The sequence below is a fragment of the Paroedura picta genome, chromosome 4 (assembly GCF_049243985.1).
Source record: "Paroedura picta isolate Pp20150507F chromosome 4, Ppicta_v3.0, whole genome shotgun sequence".
Lineage (NCBI taxonomy): Eukaryota > Metazoa > Chordata > Lepidosauria > Squamata > Gekkonidae > Paroedura > Paroedura picta.
Window position 1 is genome coordinate 71,706,478 of NC_135372.1, and position 22,394 is coordinate 71,728,871.

General features: G+C 38.8%; 1 protein-coding gene across 3 annotated transcripts in view; it reads left to right on the forward strand.

Annotated features, from left to right (window-relative positions):
* NEGR1 (neuronal growth regulator 1) overlaps positions 1 to 4,727 on the forward strand; it is a 719,159-nt gene extending 714,432 nt beyond the window's left edge. For all 3 annotated transcript variants that reach the window (XM_077333337.1, XM_077333338.1, XM_077333339.1), the window contains one exon: positions 713 to 4,727. In XM_077333337.1, coding sequence (XP_077189452.1) covers positions 713 to 843 — 131 coding nt within the window. In that variant the 3' untranslated portion in view covers positions 844 to 4,727. The remainder of the gene's footprint in view (positions 1 to 712) is intronic.
* The last annotated feature ends 17,667 nt before the right edge of the window (positions 4,728 to 22,394 follow it).

Sequence of the window (22,394 nt, forward strand, 5' to 3'; positions counted from 1 at the left end):
GAAATCAATACATAGATCATATTTCAACACAAAGGGTCAGATCAGATTATACGATAGGAAAGCAGAAACAGTAGCCTACAAGAAGTGACAAATAGAAAACACCTCATTCCTTGGGAGATATATCCCAGATGAAGACTATGAAGACTGCTACACTGTTTGTGCATGTCTGTTTAGGAGGGAAATACTGGAATCACATGAGAAAGTTCTGACAAAAATGACTTCTCATTGGAATGTTATATGGAACCTATGAGGATGTGTCTCTTTCCTGTGCTATTAGAAAACCTGAAAACTTTTCCTGATCACTCATTGTTAACCTTGTGCATATATGTGTCAAAGTGGAGTTTGCCACTTCAGTCCCACTGCCTTCTTAAAAATTTCAGTATCCCTCCCCATCCCCCCATCAAATGTCTGAAAAGGGGCATACAAAGGTATTAAAAGTGCATGTGTCCCCTCACTAGAAATGAAATGTGTGAACCAGCCCTTCAGTGACTACGTATGTTAGGGGCCTCTGCCCGGAGCGCACTATTTTTGCATTACTTCATAAGGTATTTTATCTGCATAGTTTTCCCCATGCATTTTTTGTTTCCATTGTTCTTTTCTGCTATTTGCTAGTTTTGACATATGTTGATATAATAATTCTAAATTACAGTTTAAAGGGGAGGGGAAAACAGCAGGACCATTGGTTTAAAATACTGTATTCTTCTCTTTCCAGCACCAAGTACGGCCCAGCTTGGAATCACTGGGGGCGCTGAAGTTCTATTGTCCTGCTGGTACCTTGTGTTGACACTGTCCTCTTACACCAGCATACTGTACCTGAAGAACATCGTTCTACAACAAGTGTAAAGAACCATGAAAGGCTTTTAAGGATTCTTTGAAAGTGCTGATGACTGGATCCAATCTGGTAGAGTGTGTTAAAAAGCGGCGTGGGATATAATCAGCAGTGCTTATATGGGGATGATCGCCTTCTGTAGAATTGCTCATTATGTAAATACTTTAATTCTACTCTCTTTTTATTAGCTGCATTACCTTGTGAAGCAGTACACATTGTCCTTTTTTTTTAAGACGTGAAAGCTCTGAAATTACTTTTAGAGGATATTAATTGTGAATTCATGTTTGTAATCTATAACTTTTCAAAAGCATTCAGTCATAGTCTGCTGATTTGCAGATTGTAGTTTACATAAAAAGAACCCAAATATTGCAGTTAAAACATGATCTTTAAGGCTGCAATACAAGCATTCATTCCCCTCTTTAAATAAGATTCTATCTGCATTTACATGGAATCTTTTTTTTTACAAAGAAGCTAAATAATATTGCCTTTGATTCACTTCTTCAAAAATAGAATACATATCTAGATTTTCTTCTAGCATGATATTCAGATTTCAAGAATGAGCCTTGTAATATGACTGCAGTGTGCATTTCTGCTTTAATTTTTATTTTCCTGTCAGTTCAGCATGGGTGTGCCTTCATAAGATACTGCTTTTTCTCTTCCTCTCCGAGAAACTCGGGATATTTTTGGTAGATGCTAAGATCAAGGGTACAGAATTTCTTCTTAAGGACAAAGGTGCTATTGGCTGTAAAATGTCTACTACCAATGGGGTAAAGGAACTACTCCAAACACTGAGCACAGCAAAATAAGTAGATAGTACTTTTTAGCAGACTATCATATACAACAGATATCTCAAGCCTGTACAGAATTAGCAGATCTCCCTCTGAGACTTTTTTGTGAATGTAACGGTTTTCCTTTAATCATTCCAAGTAAGAACTCTTAAAAGGCTGCAAAGGAAGCGACCGCCCTCTTATTTTATTTTAATTAGAAGCTAATTCTACACATTAGGGTTGTTCTTTCTATTGAATTGAGACAGTATTAGGTTGCTTCGCTTACAGCTCATAGTGCTTAGGCTTGCAAAATCTTTAGGAGCATCAGAATTTGCATCGTACACATACATCTAAAACCCATACACACAAATAATCATGACTCCAATAAATTGACTTTATAATATAGGACAGGTGCTAACATATTACAGCCATTTAAAAATTCTACCCCCCCCCCCAAATAAAATAAAATATAAAAAAAATGCTTTGTCTCCCAACCAGTCAAGTGGCTCAGGAATTTTCTCAAAAATCTGCTCTGCCATATGTCATTCATATCCCATCTAGGAAAGGGATGGGTAAATGGAAGTCCTGTAAATGAGGTGGCATCATTGTACTACACATGTAAGGCTAGGGTTTGTAGGAAAATGCCAATGAATACAACTATATATCAGTGGCTGGAGGGCCTGGCAAACCTAATAGTGCAACTTGTAAAGGAAAGGGGGTTTCCCCTCATTTGTTGCATACTAGATAGTTTGCCAAAATTTTGTTAATATAGGATGCCTGTGTTAGGAAAATGGTTTAATTTTCTCCTCAGAAAAGACTACTATTATTCTGAATTCTCCAGGTCTTGCTTCTGTACTTCTTGCTTCTTACATTGCAAATTATAATTAAGTAAATAGCAAAACAACTTCATTTTGCAAACCCAACATTGTATTTATATGGCTGTAATAGGCATTCTTTAAAGCAAAGCAAGTGAAAATAACATCTCCATATTTATAGGTGATGCCTTTGCCTTCACTGTATATTGCAGTAGCAGTCAACAAAGGTCTTAAAATAACACCTGAAAACTGGGAGTGGGGGTTACAACTGAATCCAGTGTTAAATAAGTAAACACTGAAGTACATATAAAAGACTTTCATTTGGATTTAGTCTGGTTCCTATTTGAGAAAAAATGGTGGGAAATTACCCTTTGCTGCTTGACTGAGGAGATATTTATTCTCACTGGTTCAGAGTCAGATAAAACGGCTTGCCCCTTTAACTGGAGGTGTTGGAGCTATGCGAAAATGCAGTTAGTTCATGTCTCAAAGAGAGAAAGAGAGGTTAGCTGCTGCAGCCCAGAATGAGCTCATGTAAACAAATACTCATGAGCATAAGGGAAATATAGTAGCTGCAGTAGTTAAAATGTAATTCAGTTTAAACTGGCATTCAGATAAAGAAATGTGGCTTATTAAATAATTAAGGCTGTAATGCTACTCATGTTTACCAAAGTGTAAGCCTCCTTGATCTCACTGAGTCTTATTTCTAAGTAAAACATGCTTAGGCTTGCACTGTGCATTACCCATGTGTCATCTTACAACAGCTGGAGGGAAAGAAGGAGACTCTGTTGAAAAAGGGCTTGTCAGCAGTTTGAGCATCCTGCTGCAGAATTGTCCAACAGTTTTCAGCAGGGTCTGTTATCAGAGTTCTGCATTGCTATTGCTGGCTTGAAACTCAATACACTCAGTATACCCTCATCTGATTTCGAGGGCTTAAATTATACATTCCTTTAGGTCATTTATATTCTTCTCCATAAGTAAATTGTACACAGTTTAGAAAATAAATCAAATTTAAGTAGCAGATGGCTCTTAGAAACCATTAGAATGTTCTGTTTTGAAACTTGAATATGGCAGGACAATATTATTTAATCATACAGTTTGTATTCAAAGATAAAATGCTATTATTTCTCCATCCTATTGCATAGATTTCAATGACATAACTAAGGCATTTTTTTAAAAGCTTGATTGATCTGGTAGAATACCTTGACACTCTGGGTGACTGGCAATTCAGACATTATAGGATAGAAGAAAGCACAAGTGATTTGCAACTGGTGGATTTTGTGCTTCTTTTGTACTGGAAACTTTAAAATAGGATATAGACATATCCCCTATGGAATGGTACAAAGATGCACAGCGAATAGCACATGTGAGTCTCTTCTGCTTCCTATTCTACATACATGTACTTATGGTAAATGTCTGAATGTGTGGAACCACCCTTTTGTCTTGTATTGCAGCTTTAAAGTTCTAGAATGTGTTCAATCAATTGAAAGAGTAGTGCTGCAGAAAGTATATCTGTGTGGCAGTACTCTCTCAAGGAGAAAGGAACAAGTCAAAGATGGTTCAAAACAAAGTACCGCTGTGTACTCTGATGTCATCTTCTCAGATGCATCAAGAGCTGTTTTAATTCATTGCTCATCCAAACTCTATAGTCAAGTTAATTGCCTTCATGATCTCCCCCAGCACATGGAGTCTGATGATTCCAGCAGCAAAACAGGGTGATTTTTTAAATTATTGAACATGGAAGTACCTGTGAAAAGATTAGTACTTTTTGTTTGTTTGTGTGGGGAACTCCTACCACATTAATGTTGGAAACACATAAACCCAATGTTCAGTTTAGCCTTTGAATGTTTGTTTGCAGTTATTGGGTACAATTCCTTTTCAACAGTCTAATCCCATGGTTGCAGATGGAAATGGTATGCAAATTTCTGCCTGTATGTTCAGAAGAGAAGAAGCATCTGCACAAAAATGGGTTCAGTCCTATAAGTATCTACAGTGATAATGGGATCTTTGCAGTAGGTGCTTACAGGATTAGCCCCACAGAGGCTCCTTTTGAAAATGTGGTCAGTTATGGGACTAATTCTGTCAAGACTGGCACATGCATACAGTTCTTCTGTACTGTTTAGTCCCAGTATTTTTTTTTTACAAAAGAAAGAAATTAGCAAGTGTCTATGTATTCATAGGATTACTCCCTGATAAAAGTTCCATGCTTTGTTGGTAAACTTTGTTTCCCTATATAATCATTGTACAATTTGGGATTTATTGGGACTTGATGTGGATTGTGTTGATTGTTGCAAATTACAATAACATTTACAGAGTTTATTAGTCCTTAAATTGTGGGGTATGTTTGCTTTCTTCTATTTCTGACATGATAATCTGTGCTCATCTAGTTGAAATCATTGCTGTTCATATTTTTAATCAGCCACAGTTATATTTCTCCCAGTCATGAACAAATATGAAAAATAAATGGATTAGCTCCAAGAGATACAACTGAGGACTTATTATGCACACAAGTTGTTCCAAACATTGAATAGTAACAGGTTGTGACAATATGTATAGTAAATCAGGACTCTACCCTTACATTGTTGCCAGACATAAGGTTGTGAAATAAGGTTGTGATTCCACTATTGCAGGTTGTAATGCTAGACTGGAGTTTGGCATATTTCTATATATCTACAAACACTGGGTTTTAGGGAGCTAACTCCAAAATTAATTATTCAAAATTCAACTGAAATATAGAGCTTTGTTTGCTCTTGTCACTTTAAAATTATGATCCATTTTAGACAGAAGTTAAAATCACCAACAGTAAAGTTATTTTGCACATTTTCAAGTCAATGCTCAACATTATATTGACCAAAATACCCATTTACCCCACACAACTGTGTGCACTTAAGAATGTGTATACCAAAATATGTATTTACATGGATAAATAATATGCCTTAATGCTTCAGTATGCACTTACTTTCAGGGACTGGACCACCCTCTTCCAGTCTGAGGAAAATAGTCCATATTCCATAACTTACAGTTGAAGAGTTTGTTTTTGAAAATAATTTTCACCCTCAAAAGGGCATTCAACCATTTTGAATATTCTTTCACCAAGTAAACTGTGTTAAAATTTAAAGCCATGGTAGAACTCTAACCTGAGTTTCCAGGAAGGCAAAATAATATTATCTAAGGAAATTATTAATGTTGCAATCCAGATCCTTTGGAGTCCACTGGAATAGGTATGATTATGGATGGTATCTAAAGGACATGAACTACAAGATGAAACCATTAATCCTTGCTGCTAGATAATCATTTGATGTAAACCATACCTGTGCAACTGTTGAAGCGCCAAGATCATCGCAGCCAACCAACCACGTATGGCAGCTCACCAAGAGCTTAATAAATCTTCTTGGAATTTGATGCTTACACAGGCAGGGAGGAGGAATTGTTAAGCACCTGGTGGGCCACAATACGTGGCTGAGGCATTGCGTTTGGCTTGGTAAGTAAAAAATTGGTGGACATCATAGTGGAATATATCCTGTATTTACTGTACTTACTAATGAAACTACTGTGAATATGGAAGTAAGGCAAACAGATTTCAATAATATTTGTAAAGAATTTATTGGTGATCACTCTGTTCACATTTCAAATACAATCTCTCCTTTCCTCCACAACTAACCTTTCTTTGCTTGGTCTTTCTGCTGACCTTTCAAAGCACATGTGTCCATTTTCTCTTTGGAACACATGACCACCACTCTCTTCTCTGCATTGTACTCACATGTCCAATATGCAGTGTCTGCATCAGTTTCAAGCCAGTGATTCACTTCAATGAACATCTGACTTGAAATGTGAGTGAGGAAACTATTCCAAGAGAACTGAACCATTTATGGCATTAGCTTCATCAGAAGCACAAAAGTCAGTAAATCAGAATGCTGATTGTATAAAGGAGATGTGATGGGAATATACTTATCTGAGGCAGAAGCTGGTGAAAGTATATATGCCACATTTCCAAAAAGTGTATACAACCTGATGGTTTTGAGAAGCAGCATATGCTTTCTCATAATAATTAGGTGGGAAAAGTAGACAAGTGTTTACTCTCATGTGTCATACATGCAATGTTTTAAGCCTGTTTTTAGCCTAAATGGTGCTCAACCTGATTCTGGAAGACATGTTCCCAAACCAATTGCCTTGAACTCTACCCCATGGTGGCAGGAAATTGAGGTGGCTGGATTGATCACAACGTCTGTCTCATCAGTTAAGTGGTTTTTACATTCTAAAGAGGGTGCTAGGGCAATGAGGAAATGAGGAAATTCCACTCTTTCCACTACTGAATATTTTTCCTTTATTCATTTATGTGGAAACCTCTCTGGAGATCAGTGAAGGAAGCTTTTTCTTCCATGCTCTTTCTTCCCATGTGTTCCCATAGAACAGAGTGCTAATTGTCCAAGACTATTATGTTGTTTATCGTGGCCAAAGTCCAAAGGACACCCCAGTTCATTCTGTGAACCCAAGAATCCTTTGAGTTGCATGTAGCATAGGGGCCTAAAGTTCAAATAAATATATGTATTAAAATTATCAATGACTAACTTTATTCAAAAGTACTCCTTGGATCCTGAGACTGTATTAACAAATATAGTTGTACAAGGGCATAGCAGGGCCCTCACATACTCCTACAAAAGTCTTTGTGTGCAGATATTTCAGTACCAATGTGCTGGGAAGTAACTACCTGTGAAAATATATAGTTACTGTAATTCCATAGACCCTAGTGAGCGAGCAACTATATTTGAGGGTCTGTAGGGTAGTATGCCTTTTTACATTCATAAAAACTTGAACTGGCTTGCATGACAAGTAAACAGTGAGCAAGGCATGCTTAAAAATGCATACAAACTTCACTTTGCATTACTTTCTTTGCTATATCCATCTGGGAGAAGGAAGACTTTGTATACAATTATGTTTACACTCAGGAAGAATACTTCATTTTCAGTTTGATTAGGTTAGGTATATTCATTATTATCCATGAATAACAGCATTAAATGCACTTTAATTGGGTTTGTTCCTGTTAACAATTTAATCTCTTTCTCTCTTGTTCTCTATATTAAACATTAGAGGAAAAGCAGGAAATTTATGCTGCCTTCTGGATAGGCCTAAAAATAGCCATATTGAGACAGTGTTAACAAGTAGAGCAGAAAAAGATATTGAGGAGATTTTGAATGAGGACTGCTGTTGGTTGAAAAGTAATTTTGATTTGGGTGTGTAGAATTTTTCTTCTGGCCATTCCTTTCTGTTATGCTTGGCACTGATTATTAAGCATGTGTCGTTTCATTTTACTTAACACATTCCTTTGTGCTTGCATTATAACTTGTATTCAGGCCTCTTTCCAGCTTAAAAATTGTCTGTCATGAAACTAGCACATTGGTATTGGCTTTCATAAACTGAAGATGACACCATCTGAGCATGTCTGGCAATAAATTAAGATTTGTAAACACATTACAAATGTCGGAGCTTTCAACCATATCAAGGGTGATGTAGGAAATCATCTTATTATAGTCTGTGATGTTGGGATGAGCTTTGGACTTCTTGTATCACAGTTCCCTGTAGCACAAGATGGCTGATCAAGTTAACAGATCAATCTCCCAAAACTGTCCTTATACTACTAACAACTCTGAGGTAGAAAATTATAGCAACACAGCAGTCATACTCTTCATCAGCTGTTAATTATTTTATTTCCCTGCAAACCCCCTCATATTCCTTTGAACCATGGAAAAGCATACTCTCCTTGCTTGGGAAATGCCTGAAATCTGATTTTTTTAAAAAAATATATCAAGGAAAAGAGCCACAATGCTGTCAGCACAGAGCACTATAGTACCAAGGATTCGCTCTGAATGAGCAGTGTTCTTTCCTATATTATTAGGAGGCTCAATTCAGCCAAAGCAAAGTAATTTTCAAAATCCATTGATTTCAGCAAGAAAGTTAATACGTGTTTAATTCTCTCTTATTGAAATCAGTGCTACTTAAAAGGGCTTATCTTTGGCTGTGCATGGAGATAAGTCTATTTTCCCTTCATGCACACTCACAAATAATAATTTTCAACCAGAAACAGGATAACCTTTATTCTATGTGCAATACTCTAAGATTTTTGTTCTTCAAACCCACTGCATTTATATCAGAGCTCCCATTGACCTTACAGCAGCCTTAGAAGCATTCATTTGAAGTGAGAACAACTCCTAGGGATTTAACGTAACACCATGGATTTTGCCTTTTTGTATTTGTTTCTCATTCTGCGGGAAGAGATGGACAAAATCTTTTTTTCCCCTTCATGCTTTTTTCCTTTCCTTCCTTTTTTTTTTTTACAGTCTTTGAGAAAATATTAATTTAACTTGGAAGTTACAGAATCTTCTAGATGTGCTTAACATTTTCCATCATTTTGGATATAATTTAAGGTAGTGAAACTTCATCAGTGAAACACAAATGTAAGAGGCAAAACATTCCAGGAAGATACCATGAAAAGATGGCTGTCTGGCCTGCTTACACTTAATGCTAATGAGACAGTTCCTTGCAGAAATTTCAAGTTGGTAAGAACTACAGGAGGTAACATGCTTCATTAGTCTATGAAAGCTTTAAAATGTTAGAGGGACTGGATTTTTCCTCCATCATTTTAACAGAAATTGCTAAAAGCGTTGGCTTATTTCTCAAGTGGAACTATGAATTTTTGTTTTTCTTCATTAATTCTGACCTTTTGACATTTACCGAAAAAGTTAGCTTTTAAGGGGGAAACCTTCAATAGCTTTCCTTCTTCATAGTGATTTAAAAGCCTGCTGTATAATGAAGGTTAAAGCTCAGTTCATAGGATGAAACTCAAAAAGGTACACTTACGCTAATCGCATTAATAGAATCCACTGTGCACATTATTAGGTGAGGTTCAGCAGTTTCGTACCCATAAACCACGATCCAATAAGTCTCTCCTAGGCATGTTAGAGGATGCATATGTGGATAAAATGGCTGTAAGTCAATGAGCCATGTGTTCTCACATTCTTCTCAAACTTCCACAGCCCTTTTCTTCCCTCCTCCCTTTTCATTTTGTGATCTAACCAGTTACTTCCTCATTGACCCAAACCATTGTATTTCAGGCAAATTATACTTGTCTTCCAAACAAGGTACAAATGTACTATAGCAAGATGTGAGTCCAGTAGGACCTTAAAGTCCAACAAGATTTCCAAAGTATAATCTTTCAAGACTCAAATCTCCATCAGATACCTGGTGAAGGGAGCTTTGCCTCTCAAAAACATATGATCTGCTCTGGAATGCACTGCTGAAGTCAAAATGTAAATCTTCAAGTATTCCATGAAACTATCCCCCATCCTTATCCATAGTTCCTCTTAATATCTGGGAAACAGCCCTGGGGGTGGAGAGTGTCCTGGCTGTCCAAGATGGAATAGGGCCAATCAGGTTGTGGCCAGAGCTGGCTGCACCCTGATTGGCCCTCCCTCTCCAGCTCCCACTCTCCTTCCCTGGACGCGAGACACTTTGCTCTCAGACGCCTGAGCAAGAGAGACACAGAGACACAGAGAGCCCTGCCAAACAGCAAACAACCCCTGATTACCTGCTATGGCTCCTGCTGCAAGAGAGAGAGATCTGAACCTGCCGGTGTCCCCTGGTCCTAGCGCCCACTGTATTCCTGGTTGCAATGGGCTTTCTTGCTAGTGAGGTATAATGTTTACTTCACTGCTTATTTTATTGGGTGACTGGGTTCTCAAGGGGGGAGACCAGCATTTGTATTGCATTATTTCCTGGCCTCAGCCTGGCAGAAGAGATGTCTTACATGCCCTCCAGAACTATTTAAAGTTCTGGAGGGCCCTGATCTCACCAGGACCAGGGACCCTAAACAGGTTTTGATTACTCAATCTTAATGTTCTTGGGGAGGGGCATAGGAGAAGCAGTCCCACAATACAGGTGAAAAGCTAGATATACAAGGTTGATTCTACACATCTGCAGTAGAAGTGGCTGCAAAGATGGACTTTCCTGTGTTACGATATGAGTGACAATCATTGGTGAAAAGTCACACAACAAAGGAAGCTACACTGAAGAGAAGACATTAAACCAAACAACCCCCAACTGGTCATCTAGTACCACAGGAAGTCCTGTTGGCAGAGCAGGCAGGACAATTGTTTTTTCTCATTTTCTCTTCCTGAGTACAGCTGCCCATGTTGTAGGATTTTTCATCCACATACATTCTCTTGCCTTTTTGAGGCTGACAGGCACCTCTTAGCAGAAGGAAGACCCACAGAAAACTTTGTTTCCCTCAACACCTTCCACTGGCAGTGCTTAAGATCCAAGTTATAGGGCACACAATAGCCCAAAGTAGCTGCCTTAAAGAATATTAACCATAGAAATGTGTACTTCAAATACGAACCATTTTTTAAAATCCATAGCTTTTAAATGTCAAGCTAAATAAGATACATACAATTGGCTTTCCTGTCCTGTTTGTGCCACGGAAAAAGCCCAACTGCATTATGTGAATTTTGTATCCCAACATGCTACCTAACAAATAGCTGAGCAATGACCCACAGAGAATGTAGTCAATGGCTCTTTGAGAGATACTCCTTTAGAAACCAACACCTCTGATTTTAAGCTGCTTTAGCCAGTGCCTGTCAAAAAATTCTCTCATTGCTCTCAGTGATCTGGAAAATAAGCTTGAAAACCAGCCATGTGGAATTCTGGATAATTTAGAATTTTTAAACAAAAACACAGCAGAAACATTCATCTGAGCATTTGTTCAGAGATATTTGCATAAGCAGTATCTTTTCACACAGTTAATCAAGCAGGCACATGTTTAAACCACAAGCAAGTTTTTAAAAAGTCAACCATACCAGCATGGATCTAGCTAGGGAAATTCATGTAGGTAAGCAGGCTTCCATGTGTACCCCCTAGCTGGATCAGGAAGAGAACATGCAAGTGAGTACTGTGCAGGTGGTTTCTGGCCTGGTCAGCAGATACAGCCTTGACTCATACTCCTATTGTCAGTGAGATAATTGGCAACGGTGCTGATCATTTATTTGGGAGCAGACCTGAAGTCTTTCCAAGCAACTCCATTCCCCCAGCAAGGATTTATGGTGCTATCAAAGACCATCCAACTCCAGCTGGCTGTTTTTAGCCCAAGCTTTCATTTAAAGTTGAACATTGAAACCCTCATACAGTCTGAATTTCCTTAGTTTATTTGCTGCTGTTTTGCCTCCACAGTGGTCTTTCCCCCACCTTGCAAAAAGGTAGCAGTGCACTGGAATGTTTATGTTCATCCTCCTACCCTTCCAAGTTATCTTTGTTAAAACATAAATTTTAAGTTTCTTTAAAATATATACTATACAGATGTTCTATGGAAAGATCATAGGATTTGACTTGGAAGTGCTTGAAAAGCCTGTATTGTTTATGTGACTCTACAAAGCCCTTTCTCCTGGAGCTCAGTGTGTGAATACTGAATTGCTCTGAGGAAAAGTTATAGCTTTAAAATATTATCCTTTATCTCAGCATATGTTTATATTTCAGTAATACAGAGGGAATATTTGAATAGTTTGCTTTATTACAGGTAGTTTTTAGGAGGCAATCCTACAGCTTTTGCATTCAACAATATTTCTTTATGCTAACTTCATTTATTTCATCCTTTTATCTGAATAACAAGTATGCCCCCATCCCTGATCAAATGCTTGTAATACTGAGAATACATACTCATTTATTGACCTTGTGCTGTGAGTTTTTAAAATCAGTGCCTTGATTCTTATATAACCCACAGTAGACGTTTAACTTTGAAAACATCCCTTTGTAAAGCAGAAAATCCATAAATGCTGGCATCATAGGGACCCAAATGGGGAGGGAGAAGATAAGGAGAGTGGACGTTGAGACCCTTAGCAAAAAATAATGAGGAATCAGAACAACCCCCCTTTTCTCCACAATTTTAAACTGCCCTGTGTTTGTACATGTGTTATTTCCCTCAGGCAAGTTTGGATTTCAAGCCTCACAATGGGGTGGATAATATTCAACCCTGCAGCCTCTGGATCATTTTGGCAGGTGAAAATGGTGTCCTGGCCAGAACTGGTCTGTGCTATTTATACAGAAGTTGCCTTTGGGACTTGAAGCTGCACTATGGCTGGAAATACATGTGGAAATACCCATGGCAAGGTCATATAAAAGTAATGTTTAGCTTAAGTCTGCATCTTCCTGTCACTAACACCATGCAAATAATATTCTTGCCTATACAAGACCCAGTTTCTTCCCAGTGACATTTTATAGATATGCCCCCAATTAATAATGTCTTCTGAAGCACCAGAAGGGCTGCCAGTGGGAACCTATGAATGGTAAAAGCATGTGTGTGCAAATGTTCAATAGTGAAACAACAGCCAAAAACCCCTTCTCTTTGCACAGGGTAATAGCATAATTTTCCCTGCTGGAGGAGGCATTAGTGCCTTGATCATATTAGCACCCATTACTCAAGTCATTTGGTTACATATATTGGCATGCAACCAAGCAACCAACCTCATGCTATAGAACAGTGGTCCCCAACCTTTTTGAGGCTGGGGACCGGCAGGGCAACTGCCCGCCCGCGCATGCTGTGCATTAGATACTATCCATGTAATAATGAAGGCTAAGATATCTCTTAAAAAATGAAACTAGCTAATTGAAATTTTCAGAAGAAATTAATGGCTATTAAATGTGCGGGGTTGGGGGAAATGACTGCAAGTTTATAACACTTGCATAGGGATGAATGCTAAAATTCATTTGAGAATTGATGTACACTAGGTTCACAGTTCAGTTCTGTCTCATATCATCCTTGAGACAAGCTCTCATAACATTTATTTGGAGCAACTCCTGTCAGGTGATGGAATCTACAGATTCATTCTGCCTTCAAAATCTGCAGTATCTAAAGTTTGTAAATATAATTGCTTGCTTGAAGTGCAAGAAACTTGGCTTAAGCAAGGGATGTTGAACCTGTTACTGGATACCAAATTAAATACTTGAGAAAGGTTAGGGATAGTGAACAGAATGTTTCCCAGATACATTTTTTAGTAAAAAATACTAACATATATACTTGGCAATTTGCATATATAATATATTTTCTGTTTTTAGTTTTGAAGAATATCAATCACTTATATACAGCATAGCCCATTGACGATTCAATTGTGGTTTGGTTGTTTAAAAAAGGTTTATATTATTTGAATTTTCTCTGAATGTGGGGATAGATATAGCTTTATCTCTTTAGCATCCATTGATTCCAGTAGTATGCACTTATATTTCCCCAATTACTGATCAGTATTTTTCGAAACCCATTATTGAACATTTTAAAAATATTACCTAAATTGAGATTTACATTGCAATCCTAAACAGAGTTATGCCACAAAATTCAGGAAGTACAGGGGAAATGTAATTTATGTAAAATGCACATTTAATCAAAAACATACAGAGTCCATTCACTAGTTATGCTAAATTCATTCACCCCTGTAATGGATGGGAATTCCTGAGTTTTTGATAACACAAATACCATTTGTTGAGAGATAAAAATTCCAAATCCTGTTTCAGCTGAAGAGGAGCACAAATATGAAACCCGTTTGACCAAAGTAACAGATCATAGGATATGGAATACAATTTCTATTCTGAGTGTGAAGAAATCATTTCTAAAAGAATTTCTTCCAAATGAGGCCCCATCATAGTAGCCACCACTGGCATTCCCGTGTGATATTTCACCCCCCACATTTTCATTCCACATGAGGCATGCAAGCTTCACTGGTCTCTTTGTAATCACTTTCGTCCCATTCTATGAGTATTAGTGGCTGAAGGCGGAGCTGAGGAATCCAAAACTGGATGCAATGGTGAAACTAATAGGTTATAAGATGGCATGAGATTCCTGGAAAACAAAATAGGTTTATTCCAGGTACAGTCACAGAAATCTCTGCATTCCAATATGGTATTGCCCATGCTATTTTGGCATTGAAAGGATGTTACTCCAGCAATACAGGCATATATGTTAGCTACTAGGAGAGGTAGCTAGTATTATTTAGTGTTGTTGACTTGAAATGCTGAAAATTTAAATTTCTGCTTTGTGAAGAGAATGATTTTTAAAGTCCCAACTCTTACATCAAGGGCCATTCCGCACATCTAAGAAAATAGCGTTAAGCCAATGCAAATGCTACTAAAAATCGCGCAGCCCTCCATTTCCCACCTCCTTGCACTCTCGATTTCCTTCTGCTTTCTGGCACTCCACACAGCTGATTAAAATGGCAGAGGTTAGGGACTTGCTATACTCACAAGTCCCCCCCCCCCGCCTGTCAGTCATGGCAGTGGGCAATCACCTTTTCCCAGTTTTAAAGGGAAAGCGATCCAAGCAACCTATTTTTTTAAAGTAAAAATTCTCCGTTGCTATGCCTATGCTTCTAATCATAGATGCATAGTACATATTTTAATGACACCCCATTATGGAATTATAAGACTTGAAGATCAACAAAAGTAATTATTTTCCCAATTTGGGGGGGGGTTGAGAGGCATGCTTTGTGCACTAACTAGTGGGGGGAATGTTTTTTCTCTGCCTGGATCAAGTATTCGTTGTGCCAGGCAGCTTGTGAAAAAAAGAAAGCCCTGTTCCAGGGAGAAGGGAAAAGGAGGCAGGCACGAGGGCGGGTGCTGGAGACAGAGATCACGCTACTTCTTGTCACTTTGGTTATGCACAGCTATTTCACTAGTGGTTGCTGGTTGCTCTCCTTCCACTCACACAACATAGTTGGGTGAATCCAGTTTTGTGGATTCCCCAACTACCACTTTAAAATGGAGGATGTAGCTGCTGATTTGCTGCTGGAACGCTGGATGTTGACGTCATTTAAAACGCAAAAAAAAAAGTGTTTGCAAGAAGTAACCCTTTCACTTCATTTTCTGGGTGCAGAATGCCCCCAAGAATAGCCCCTAAGATATGGAGTTGTATTCTTCCACTGTGCTCATGGTCTTCCTCCAGTGGAGACAACCTTCTGGAGGCAGAGTCTTTGCTACCAGAAAAAGGCTATTTCCACCAGAATAAGGTTCTATAGTGAGCTGAACACAGTGGCAAGTTGCAACCCATGTTTTTCTTTGCTTTTTGTTAATGAATCTTTATTGCATATGTTCTTCAGTGATTCTGTGAGAAGCAGAAATTCTAGTTTCAGTTTTATTTGAAACTATAATCCATATGCTTATCATCTGAAGTGGCATTCACCTTCAAAGTATGTGAAAGCTGATATTCTCACGAAGCATCTGGGCCTTTCAATCTGCATGTAAAAATTATGACTCACACACAATCACTAACATTTCAAGCCCTGGTTATTGCAAAGCTCCCTGGGTTTTCATGCTGCCTTTCTCCATTATTTCTGTTCTCCTAATCTAACAATGATATACAGGGGATATGAGATTTTCTTTTTCAAGAAAGAAAACAAATGTCTAAACCTGTATGTATTTTTCCATTGCCTTGAGATTGGAAACAACAATAGCTCTTTTGTTTCCTTATCTACCTTGAGGAAAGGGAGTTACTGTGAAAGTATAAATGCCCAGACCATTTTTCAAAGAATACCTGCTGAAGTGTCATAACCCCTCTGACAAACAGTGAGAAATGAAATGGAAACAAAGTCAGAGTATTTAAAAAGAGAAAGTGATTATTTTTTAAGGGAGAGGATACATTGCTGTTTGTGACTCTTGCTCATTCTCACACATACAGATCACAGAGCCACCAGGATTTGGGTTTATGTGACCTATTTAAATCAGGTTTCACCCTTCTCAAAGAAGTGCAAGGGAACTCCTGGTATGCTGTTAATCAGTGATGATACAAACTAAATATAAAGGAGCTATTATTTTGTGAACTATAGAAGTATCAACATTTCTGAAGTTTTCTTTCCCAAAAGACAACTTTCACAAGCACTATGTAAATTCAAGTTGTTAAGATGCCTCCACTTACTTCAGAGCTCCTTAGAATCAGGGGCTCCTCTTATATCGCATCTGAAGGGCCTTCAAAAAATCAGGGGATACGGCAGAATGCTCAGAAGAGGAAATTGGAAGTGCTTTAGTATGTGCACATGTGGGTAATGGCTCTTTGGGTTGAGGACACGAGATATTATTGTACCAGTCCACCCTTAGGGAGGGTCGTAGAGAAGCCCTACTTGTTCCTTTATTTGGAGCTTTTGCACTAAATCAAAAGTAATGTGGAACAGGACTGTCTGTACTAAACTTATATCCTAGGTATGAAGATAATTGATCCTTCTCTGTGTGTACTGTGTACATGCTAAGCTTAGAGGACTATTTCATTTTTGATTTGTTAGTCCCAAGGTGTTACCTGTGAATCCCCTGAAATTATAGCTCATCTCCAGACTACAGGCATCAGTTCCTCTGGAGAAAATGTCTACTTTGGAGAGTGGAGTCCATAGCAATATATGAGGTCCCTCCCCATCCCAAATTCTGCCCACTTCTGGCTCCACCCTCAAAGTCACCAGGTATATGTCAACCCAGAGCAAGCAACCCTGTTTGCTAGCCACCTTGTAGACCTTATGAGGGCAGAAATGATTTTCAGCCATCATACATATAAGTACTTCCTCAAAAGTACCAGTACTAGTAGTACACTGAAAGAGGGAGGAAAGGTAGCATGATATAGTTCAATCTCAATCAAGGAAGCTAAGGATGGTTGAACTTTGTAGAGGAAATCAGTGACAAATCACTGCTGCTTCTCACCCCTGGGGTCACAATAAGTTGGGTACAGTTTTATAGTACTTTATACATACCATGCACTGACATTTTTGTATAGAGTATGTGTATTCCATGAAGCCTGCTCGGTATTCTGTGGACCATCCTTTTTTAAATTCTTATTCTTTCTCTTGCAGACATTCCATTCTGAAATATTTCCATACATAACCCCTTAAAGAAGTTCCAGGTTATTTCTAGAGTAAAAGTGTTATTGTCCCAGACCTGCATAGATAACCGACAAAACTCCCCTATAAGATATACCTTTCCTTACCTGTAGTATACACTTTATCTCAGCATCTAGGATTGTCGTTTTAAATAGTTTCCCAGCTTCCTGAAGGGATTTGACCCTCCTTGGTGTCTACCACTTATGTTATGCCGCACTGCCCCTTGTTTTTTGGCCTGGGGATAGTTGCCCCAATTCTTTCCACTACCATCTGGGAAGCCCTTACTCCATTGTCCACCCCATTTGCCCCCAGCAGTTGTATACATAGGAGAGATGAGGGACAGGAAGTCAAATGTTTTATGCATCAATTATTGATATGTTTTATGCATCAATCATTGATACGTGGCTAAAATTACAAATAATCTTCCAGCGGCATTTTGTCACACTTGAGCACCCCCAAGGCTGAAATCATTCTGTTTTGTTTTGTTTTTTGAAAGTTGGAATCATGTTCCAGTGTAACCAAATTGTTCCCCTGCCCACCCAGCTCAGCCCTGACCCTAAATTAATAAATGCTTGGTACTAATTCATTATCTTCAGCTAAAAATATTCAGTTAAAAATAAATACTCACCTCTTCCAGCAAACGCAGGTGAGCCCACCCTCCCATTCACCAATCCAAGCCTGTGGAGGAGGGGGTTAATTTTGTTACACTGAAATTGCATTGTAATGCAAGTCCAGCCTTTAAAATAAAGCCTTGGGGGGTGGGGGTGAAGACAGAAGTGATGCTTAGGAAGGGAGCAATACCCCGACTGGGGATGGTCTAGGGGATGGTCTTTCCAGACAGACCTGGATTAGGCTTGATTCTGTCAGGAATCAGGAATTAGCCCCATGTACAAACAGGAGGTGAGGCCAGCCAAATCCCTCATGTGGAATGGTCCTTATCTTTCATTCACTTTAACACAAGCCCCTTATTTTAGGAGAAGTTACCCCTTCTAAAGTTAAACATCATCGTGTTGGTTGTTGGGGTGAACAGGAATTAACCAGTATTTTAAAGACTAGCAAAATTTACTCCATAAATACTCCATAAAAGCAGCATAAATTCTGACTCTCAAGAGTTTATGGCAGAATACATTTTGTCTTTAAGGTGCTGCTTGATATCTGTTTAATTTTTCAGCAATAGACAAACACAAATATCCTTCTGGAATGAAAAATCAATCACTCATCTTTTTGGAAACTTCTTAAACTACCAAAAATGGTGGCAGGGGTTCTGATTGTTCAGTAACCTCATTTTGAATACTGTTGATTGAAAGTACACTATATTTTGTATTGCTTAAATAGGCAAAAGACACAAGAATTGTGTATGTTTTTAGCATAGACACTATAATTGAACTTCTGCCTAATTCATTCCCTGGATTTAGATATGTTTTGTATCCTGGGTAGGTCTTATGAACATTCCATAAAGCAATGCTTAGTCTAACTGAAAATTTCATGAATGCTGAATACAATGTAATTCAGGTCCACTGTGATTGAGACTGGAGAGTAATGATGCAGAAGTTGCAAAATAGAGTCTGCTAGGTTTTGTTGTTGTTGTTGCTTTTTAATCAAATGAGGCTTCTTGTTAATTAGATGATGAAAATAAATAAGAATAAGGAAATTATTTGACATACATAGGCATACAAGAGCAGTATTTCCCCATAACTGCAACCTCAATATATCACAAAAGAGACAGAATGGGACCACTTTAAAATATTGCATGCAACCTATACTTAAAAAAAAATCTTTAGAGAGGAAATCAAAGGCTGACATGCATCTGCTTGTAATTGTAGGCGATGTGTTTGGGAATCAGGAACCCTGTTATATGAAATCTACATCTTTGCATATTTGTGAAAAGAACAGATTTTGCATTTCCTTAAGCATGTCAAGGCTGCCATTAAAAATTAAGTAGATATTAAAATTTCAGACAACCTGAATTAAAAAAAGAAAGTGTTCTTGAATATTTCATAGTTAAAATTTTAAGTAGTTCTTAATGAGCTCCAGGAAATTCTCAAAATAAAGTTTGAATTTAAAGGCACAGCCCACAGTTCTGGCCTTGTGATTTGTACGTATATAACTCCCCAAATACTCTTCCTTCCTGAAAGTTTATCAGTTACAGTCTTTTTAAAATGAAACATATATTTCTCCAGGATGCGAACAAAAGCAAGTTTTGGTTCCAATTTCCAGTCTGGACAAAAAAAGTTCTTAACTTGTTTCCCCAATGTCCACAGCCCTATGGAAGTCTTGTAATGAATTCAACCAACTGGAGAAATATTGATTAAAGTCTACAAGGAATGAAAATATGACAGTTCCCTACTACAGATGATTAGGAATTGATTGGTTTAAGTAAAAATTACACCAGGTCATTAAAATTAAAAATAGCTGTATGTTTGGCAATATGGTAGCAACTAGGGAAGCTGAGAAATGAAAGGCCTGACTTACCAGGGCCACCGATCGATGGGCAGCAGCGCAGGCTGAAGAAAAGGCACGGGGAGATGATGTGCAAGGCACGTCAGGAGTGGCATGATGCATGGGCGTCAGGCTAAGGGGTGGGGCAGAGACTGGGCTTCTTCATATGGTGCTACATGTGCTGGTCCAGCTTTTTTTGCCCTGGCTGCTGTGATGAATGGTTTCTCCTGCCCACCCATACTGGAGTTAGGCTTAGAAGGAGCCAACTCTGTGGTTGTAAATGTTTATTGTTGAATGGTTATGCTTGGAATGGAAATTTTGCATAGGGGGCATAGGGGGATGGCATAGGGGGAGCCTGTGTTTTTGTAGGGTGATCTGGCCTGTGTCCCAGACTCTCACGTTTGGGGCCTCCTATGAGGGGGCTGGGTATGAGCGGGCCTGACTCTTAGGAGGCCCATACAGCCGGGTGGCTCAGGCTGGACTGATGGCTGTGTGTGCCTCTAAAGGTACCTTGGGTGGGACACTTCCCTTACAGGGAAAGGGAAGTGCTGGCAAAGAAGCCTATGCTCCTGGCTGGGAGATGGGGAGGGAGTATCATTTATGGGCCACTGGGATCAGTTAATATGGGTGGAGCGTGGTCAGCTGAAAACTGCCACAGGCATCCCCTCTATGCTTATCCAACACTCCTGGTGTGTGTTAATAAAAAAGGTGTGGCCTGGTTATGCCAAATCAATAACAAGTGTGAGCCTCTTCATTAGGCCGGTGATGCCCAAAGTCTGAGATATTCATAATTGTTCCCTTCTTGTGGAATACCTGTTCTGAAAACTTGAGGTGGTGGTACTCTGTAGATATTTCAGTAGGCCATAAAAGCCTACATGGAAGGGTGGGATATGAATGGTAGATTCCTGAAAATCTAACAAAAAATTAAATGTCTTCAAGGAGCTGCATCAAAGTTCTTAGTAGAAACTTTGCTAGAGATTTGCCATTTTAAAAATATTGCCTTTAATTAAAATGGAAAGCTACTCTGGACATTTCATAGAATTATAGAGTTGGAAGGGACGTCCTGGGTCATCTAGTCCAACCCCCTGCACTATGCAGGACACTCACAATCCTATTGCTCATCTACTGTAACCTGCCACCCCCTTATTAAGCCTTCACAGAATCAGACTCTCCGTCAGCCTTGTTTTTAAAATTTCCAAAGATGGAGAACCCTCACCATCTTTGTTGCCCTCCTCTGGACACACTCCAGTTTGTCTACTTTTATTACTTAAAAGGCATCCACCACCAAGGTCAGTATCCAATTGATGAGGAATACATACAAACAAACGTACACACACAAACCCAAACCCTCCTGTGAATATATGTATTATTAATGTAAAAAGTAGCCCATCTAAGTAATAACTACCTATATAGAATGGAAGCATTTCTCCAAGAGCTTCAGCACAGATTTTTCCTGGCCTTCTTACCAAAGCTGCTTTTATGTAGAGAAGCTGGACTTTGAAGGATGGGGTGATCTGCACTTGGCTGCCTTTTAATGGCAGCAACACCCAAATCCATTTAAAAGGAGCCCAGTTTTTATTGATCTATTGTATTTGATAACCAGGGTAAATATATATTTCAAAGATTTAATATTGCAGCAATATTTTAAAAGATTTTGAAATAAGCAAATCTATGTTCTAAGGAAGCAAATGCCGCTGACGATTTCAACGAAGTATAGCAAGAGCAAAGATAAAATAGATAAGGCCAGATATATTCACAAGAAGAAAATAAACTTTAGAAAGCCCAGCACAGTAGTCCCAGTGAAAGAAAAGAAGACTGAATAGAAATGCCTGCGGTTAAAGTCCTAAAATCTCTAAAAATATTTTATTTTTTCATTTACTTGAAAAGAACAAGATCACAGCTCACACACTGGGAAAACTGTGTCTTGTTACCAGAAAATAAGAACTGACGCTTTAGGGCACTTTTGCAAGTGTCAGGTGCACTGCACGAGAACTCCTGAAACCTGTTCATCAGTCAGCAGCTGTGTCAATCCCTGAGCTGATTTCCACGAAACCAAACCAAAAGGACCAGAACTGGCATAGTCTGAAGCAAGGTCTTCCTTCAGCTTCTCCGTGGTGTACCAAACGTGGTGTGCTTGGAAACTGGGATGCTGAAAGTTGAAGATAGAATTTCCATGCTCTCTATTCAAGTGTAGCTGAAGTTAAGCCAACAGCCTGCAACTTTGACATCACTCACTCCTAAAGATAAATTTGAGTCTTCATAGGGAAGTTGGAGATGCCAATGGATCTTGTACTTAAACTAACTTTACAACAAGCCAAAAACATCTTAAGGCAAAAGATCAAAGACATGGGCCAGTAAGAGGACATGGTTTTCTGGCATCAGATAAGAACAGATCTGTAATAGGTCCAGCCACCTATCAGTATAACCTAGGGCACAATACAAAGAGAACAGCTTTCACTCTTGCCAGATGCTCAGCCCTGCCTACAGCAGTACTACAGGTCCAATACAAAAAATCCCCATCTCTCAGAGACTGTGCCCCTGTCCCAGACATCAGGTAGAAACAAGGAAGCATTTTTTACTCCACTGCCCCATATATAACATGTTATGAGATGAATTAATACAAATTACATTAGGGTGATTCCACACCAGTGGCGCTACTGTGGGG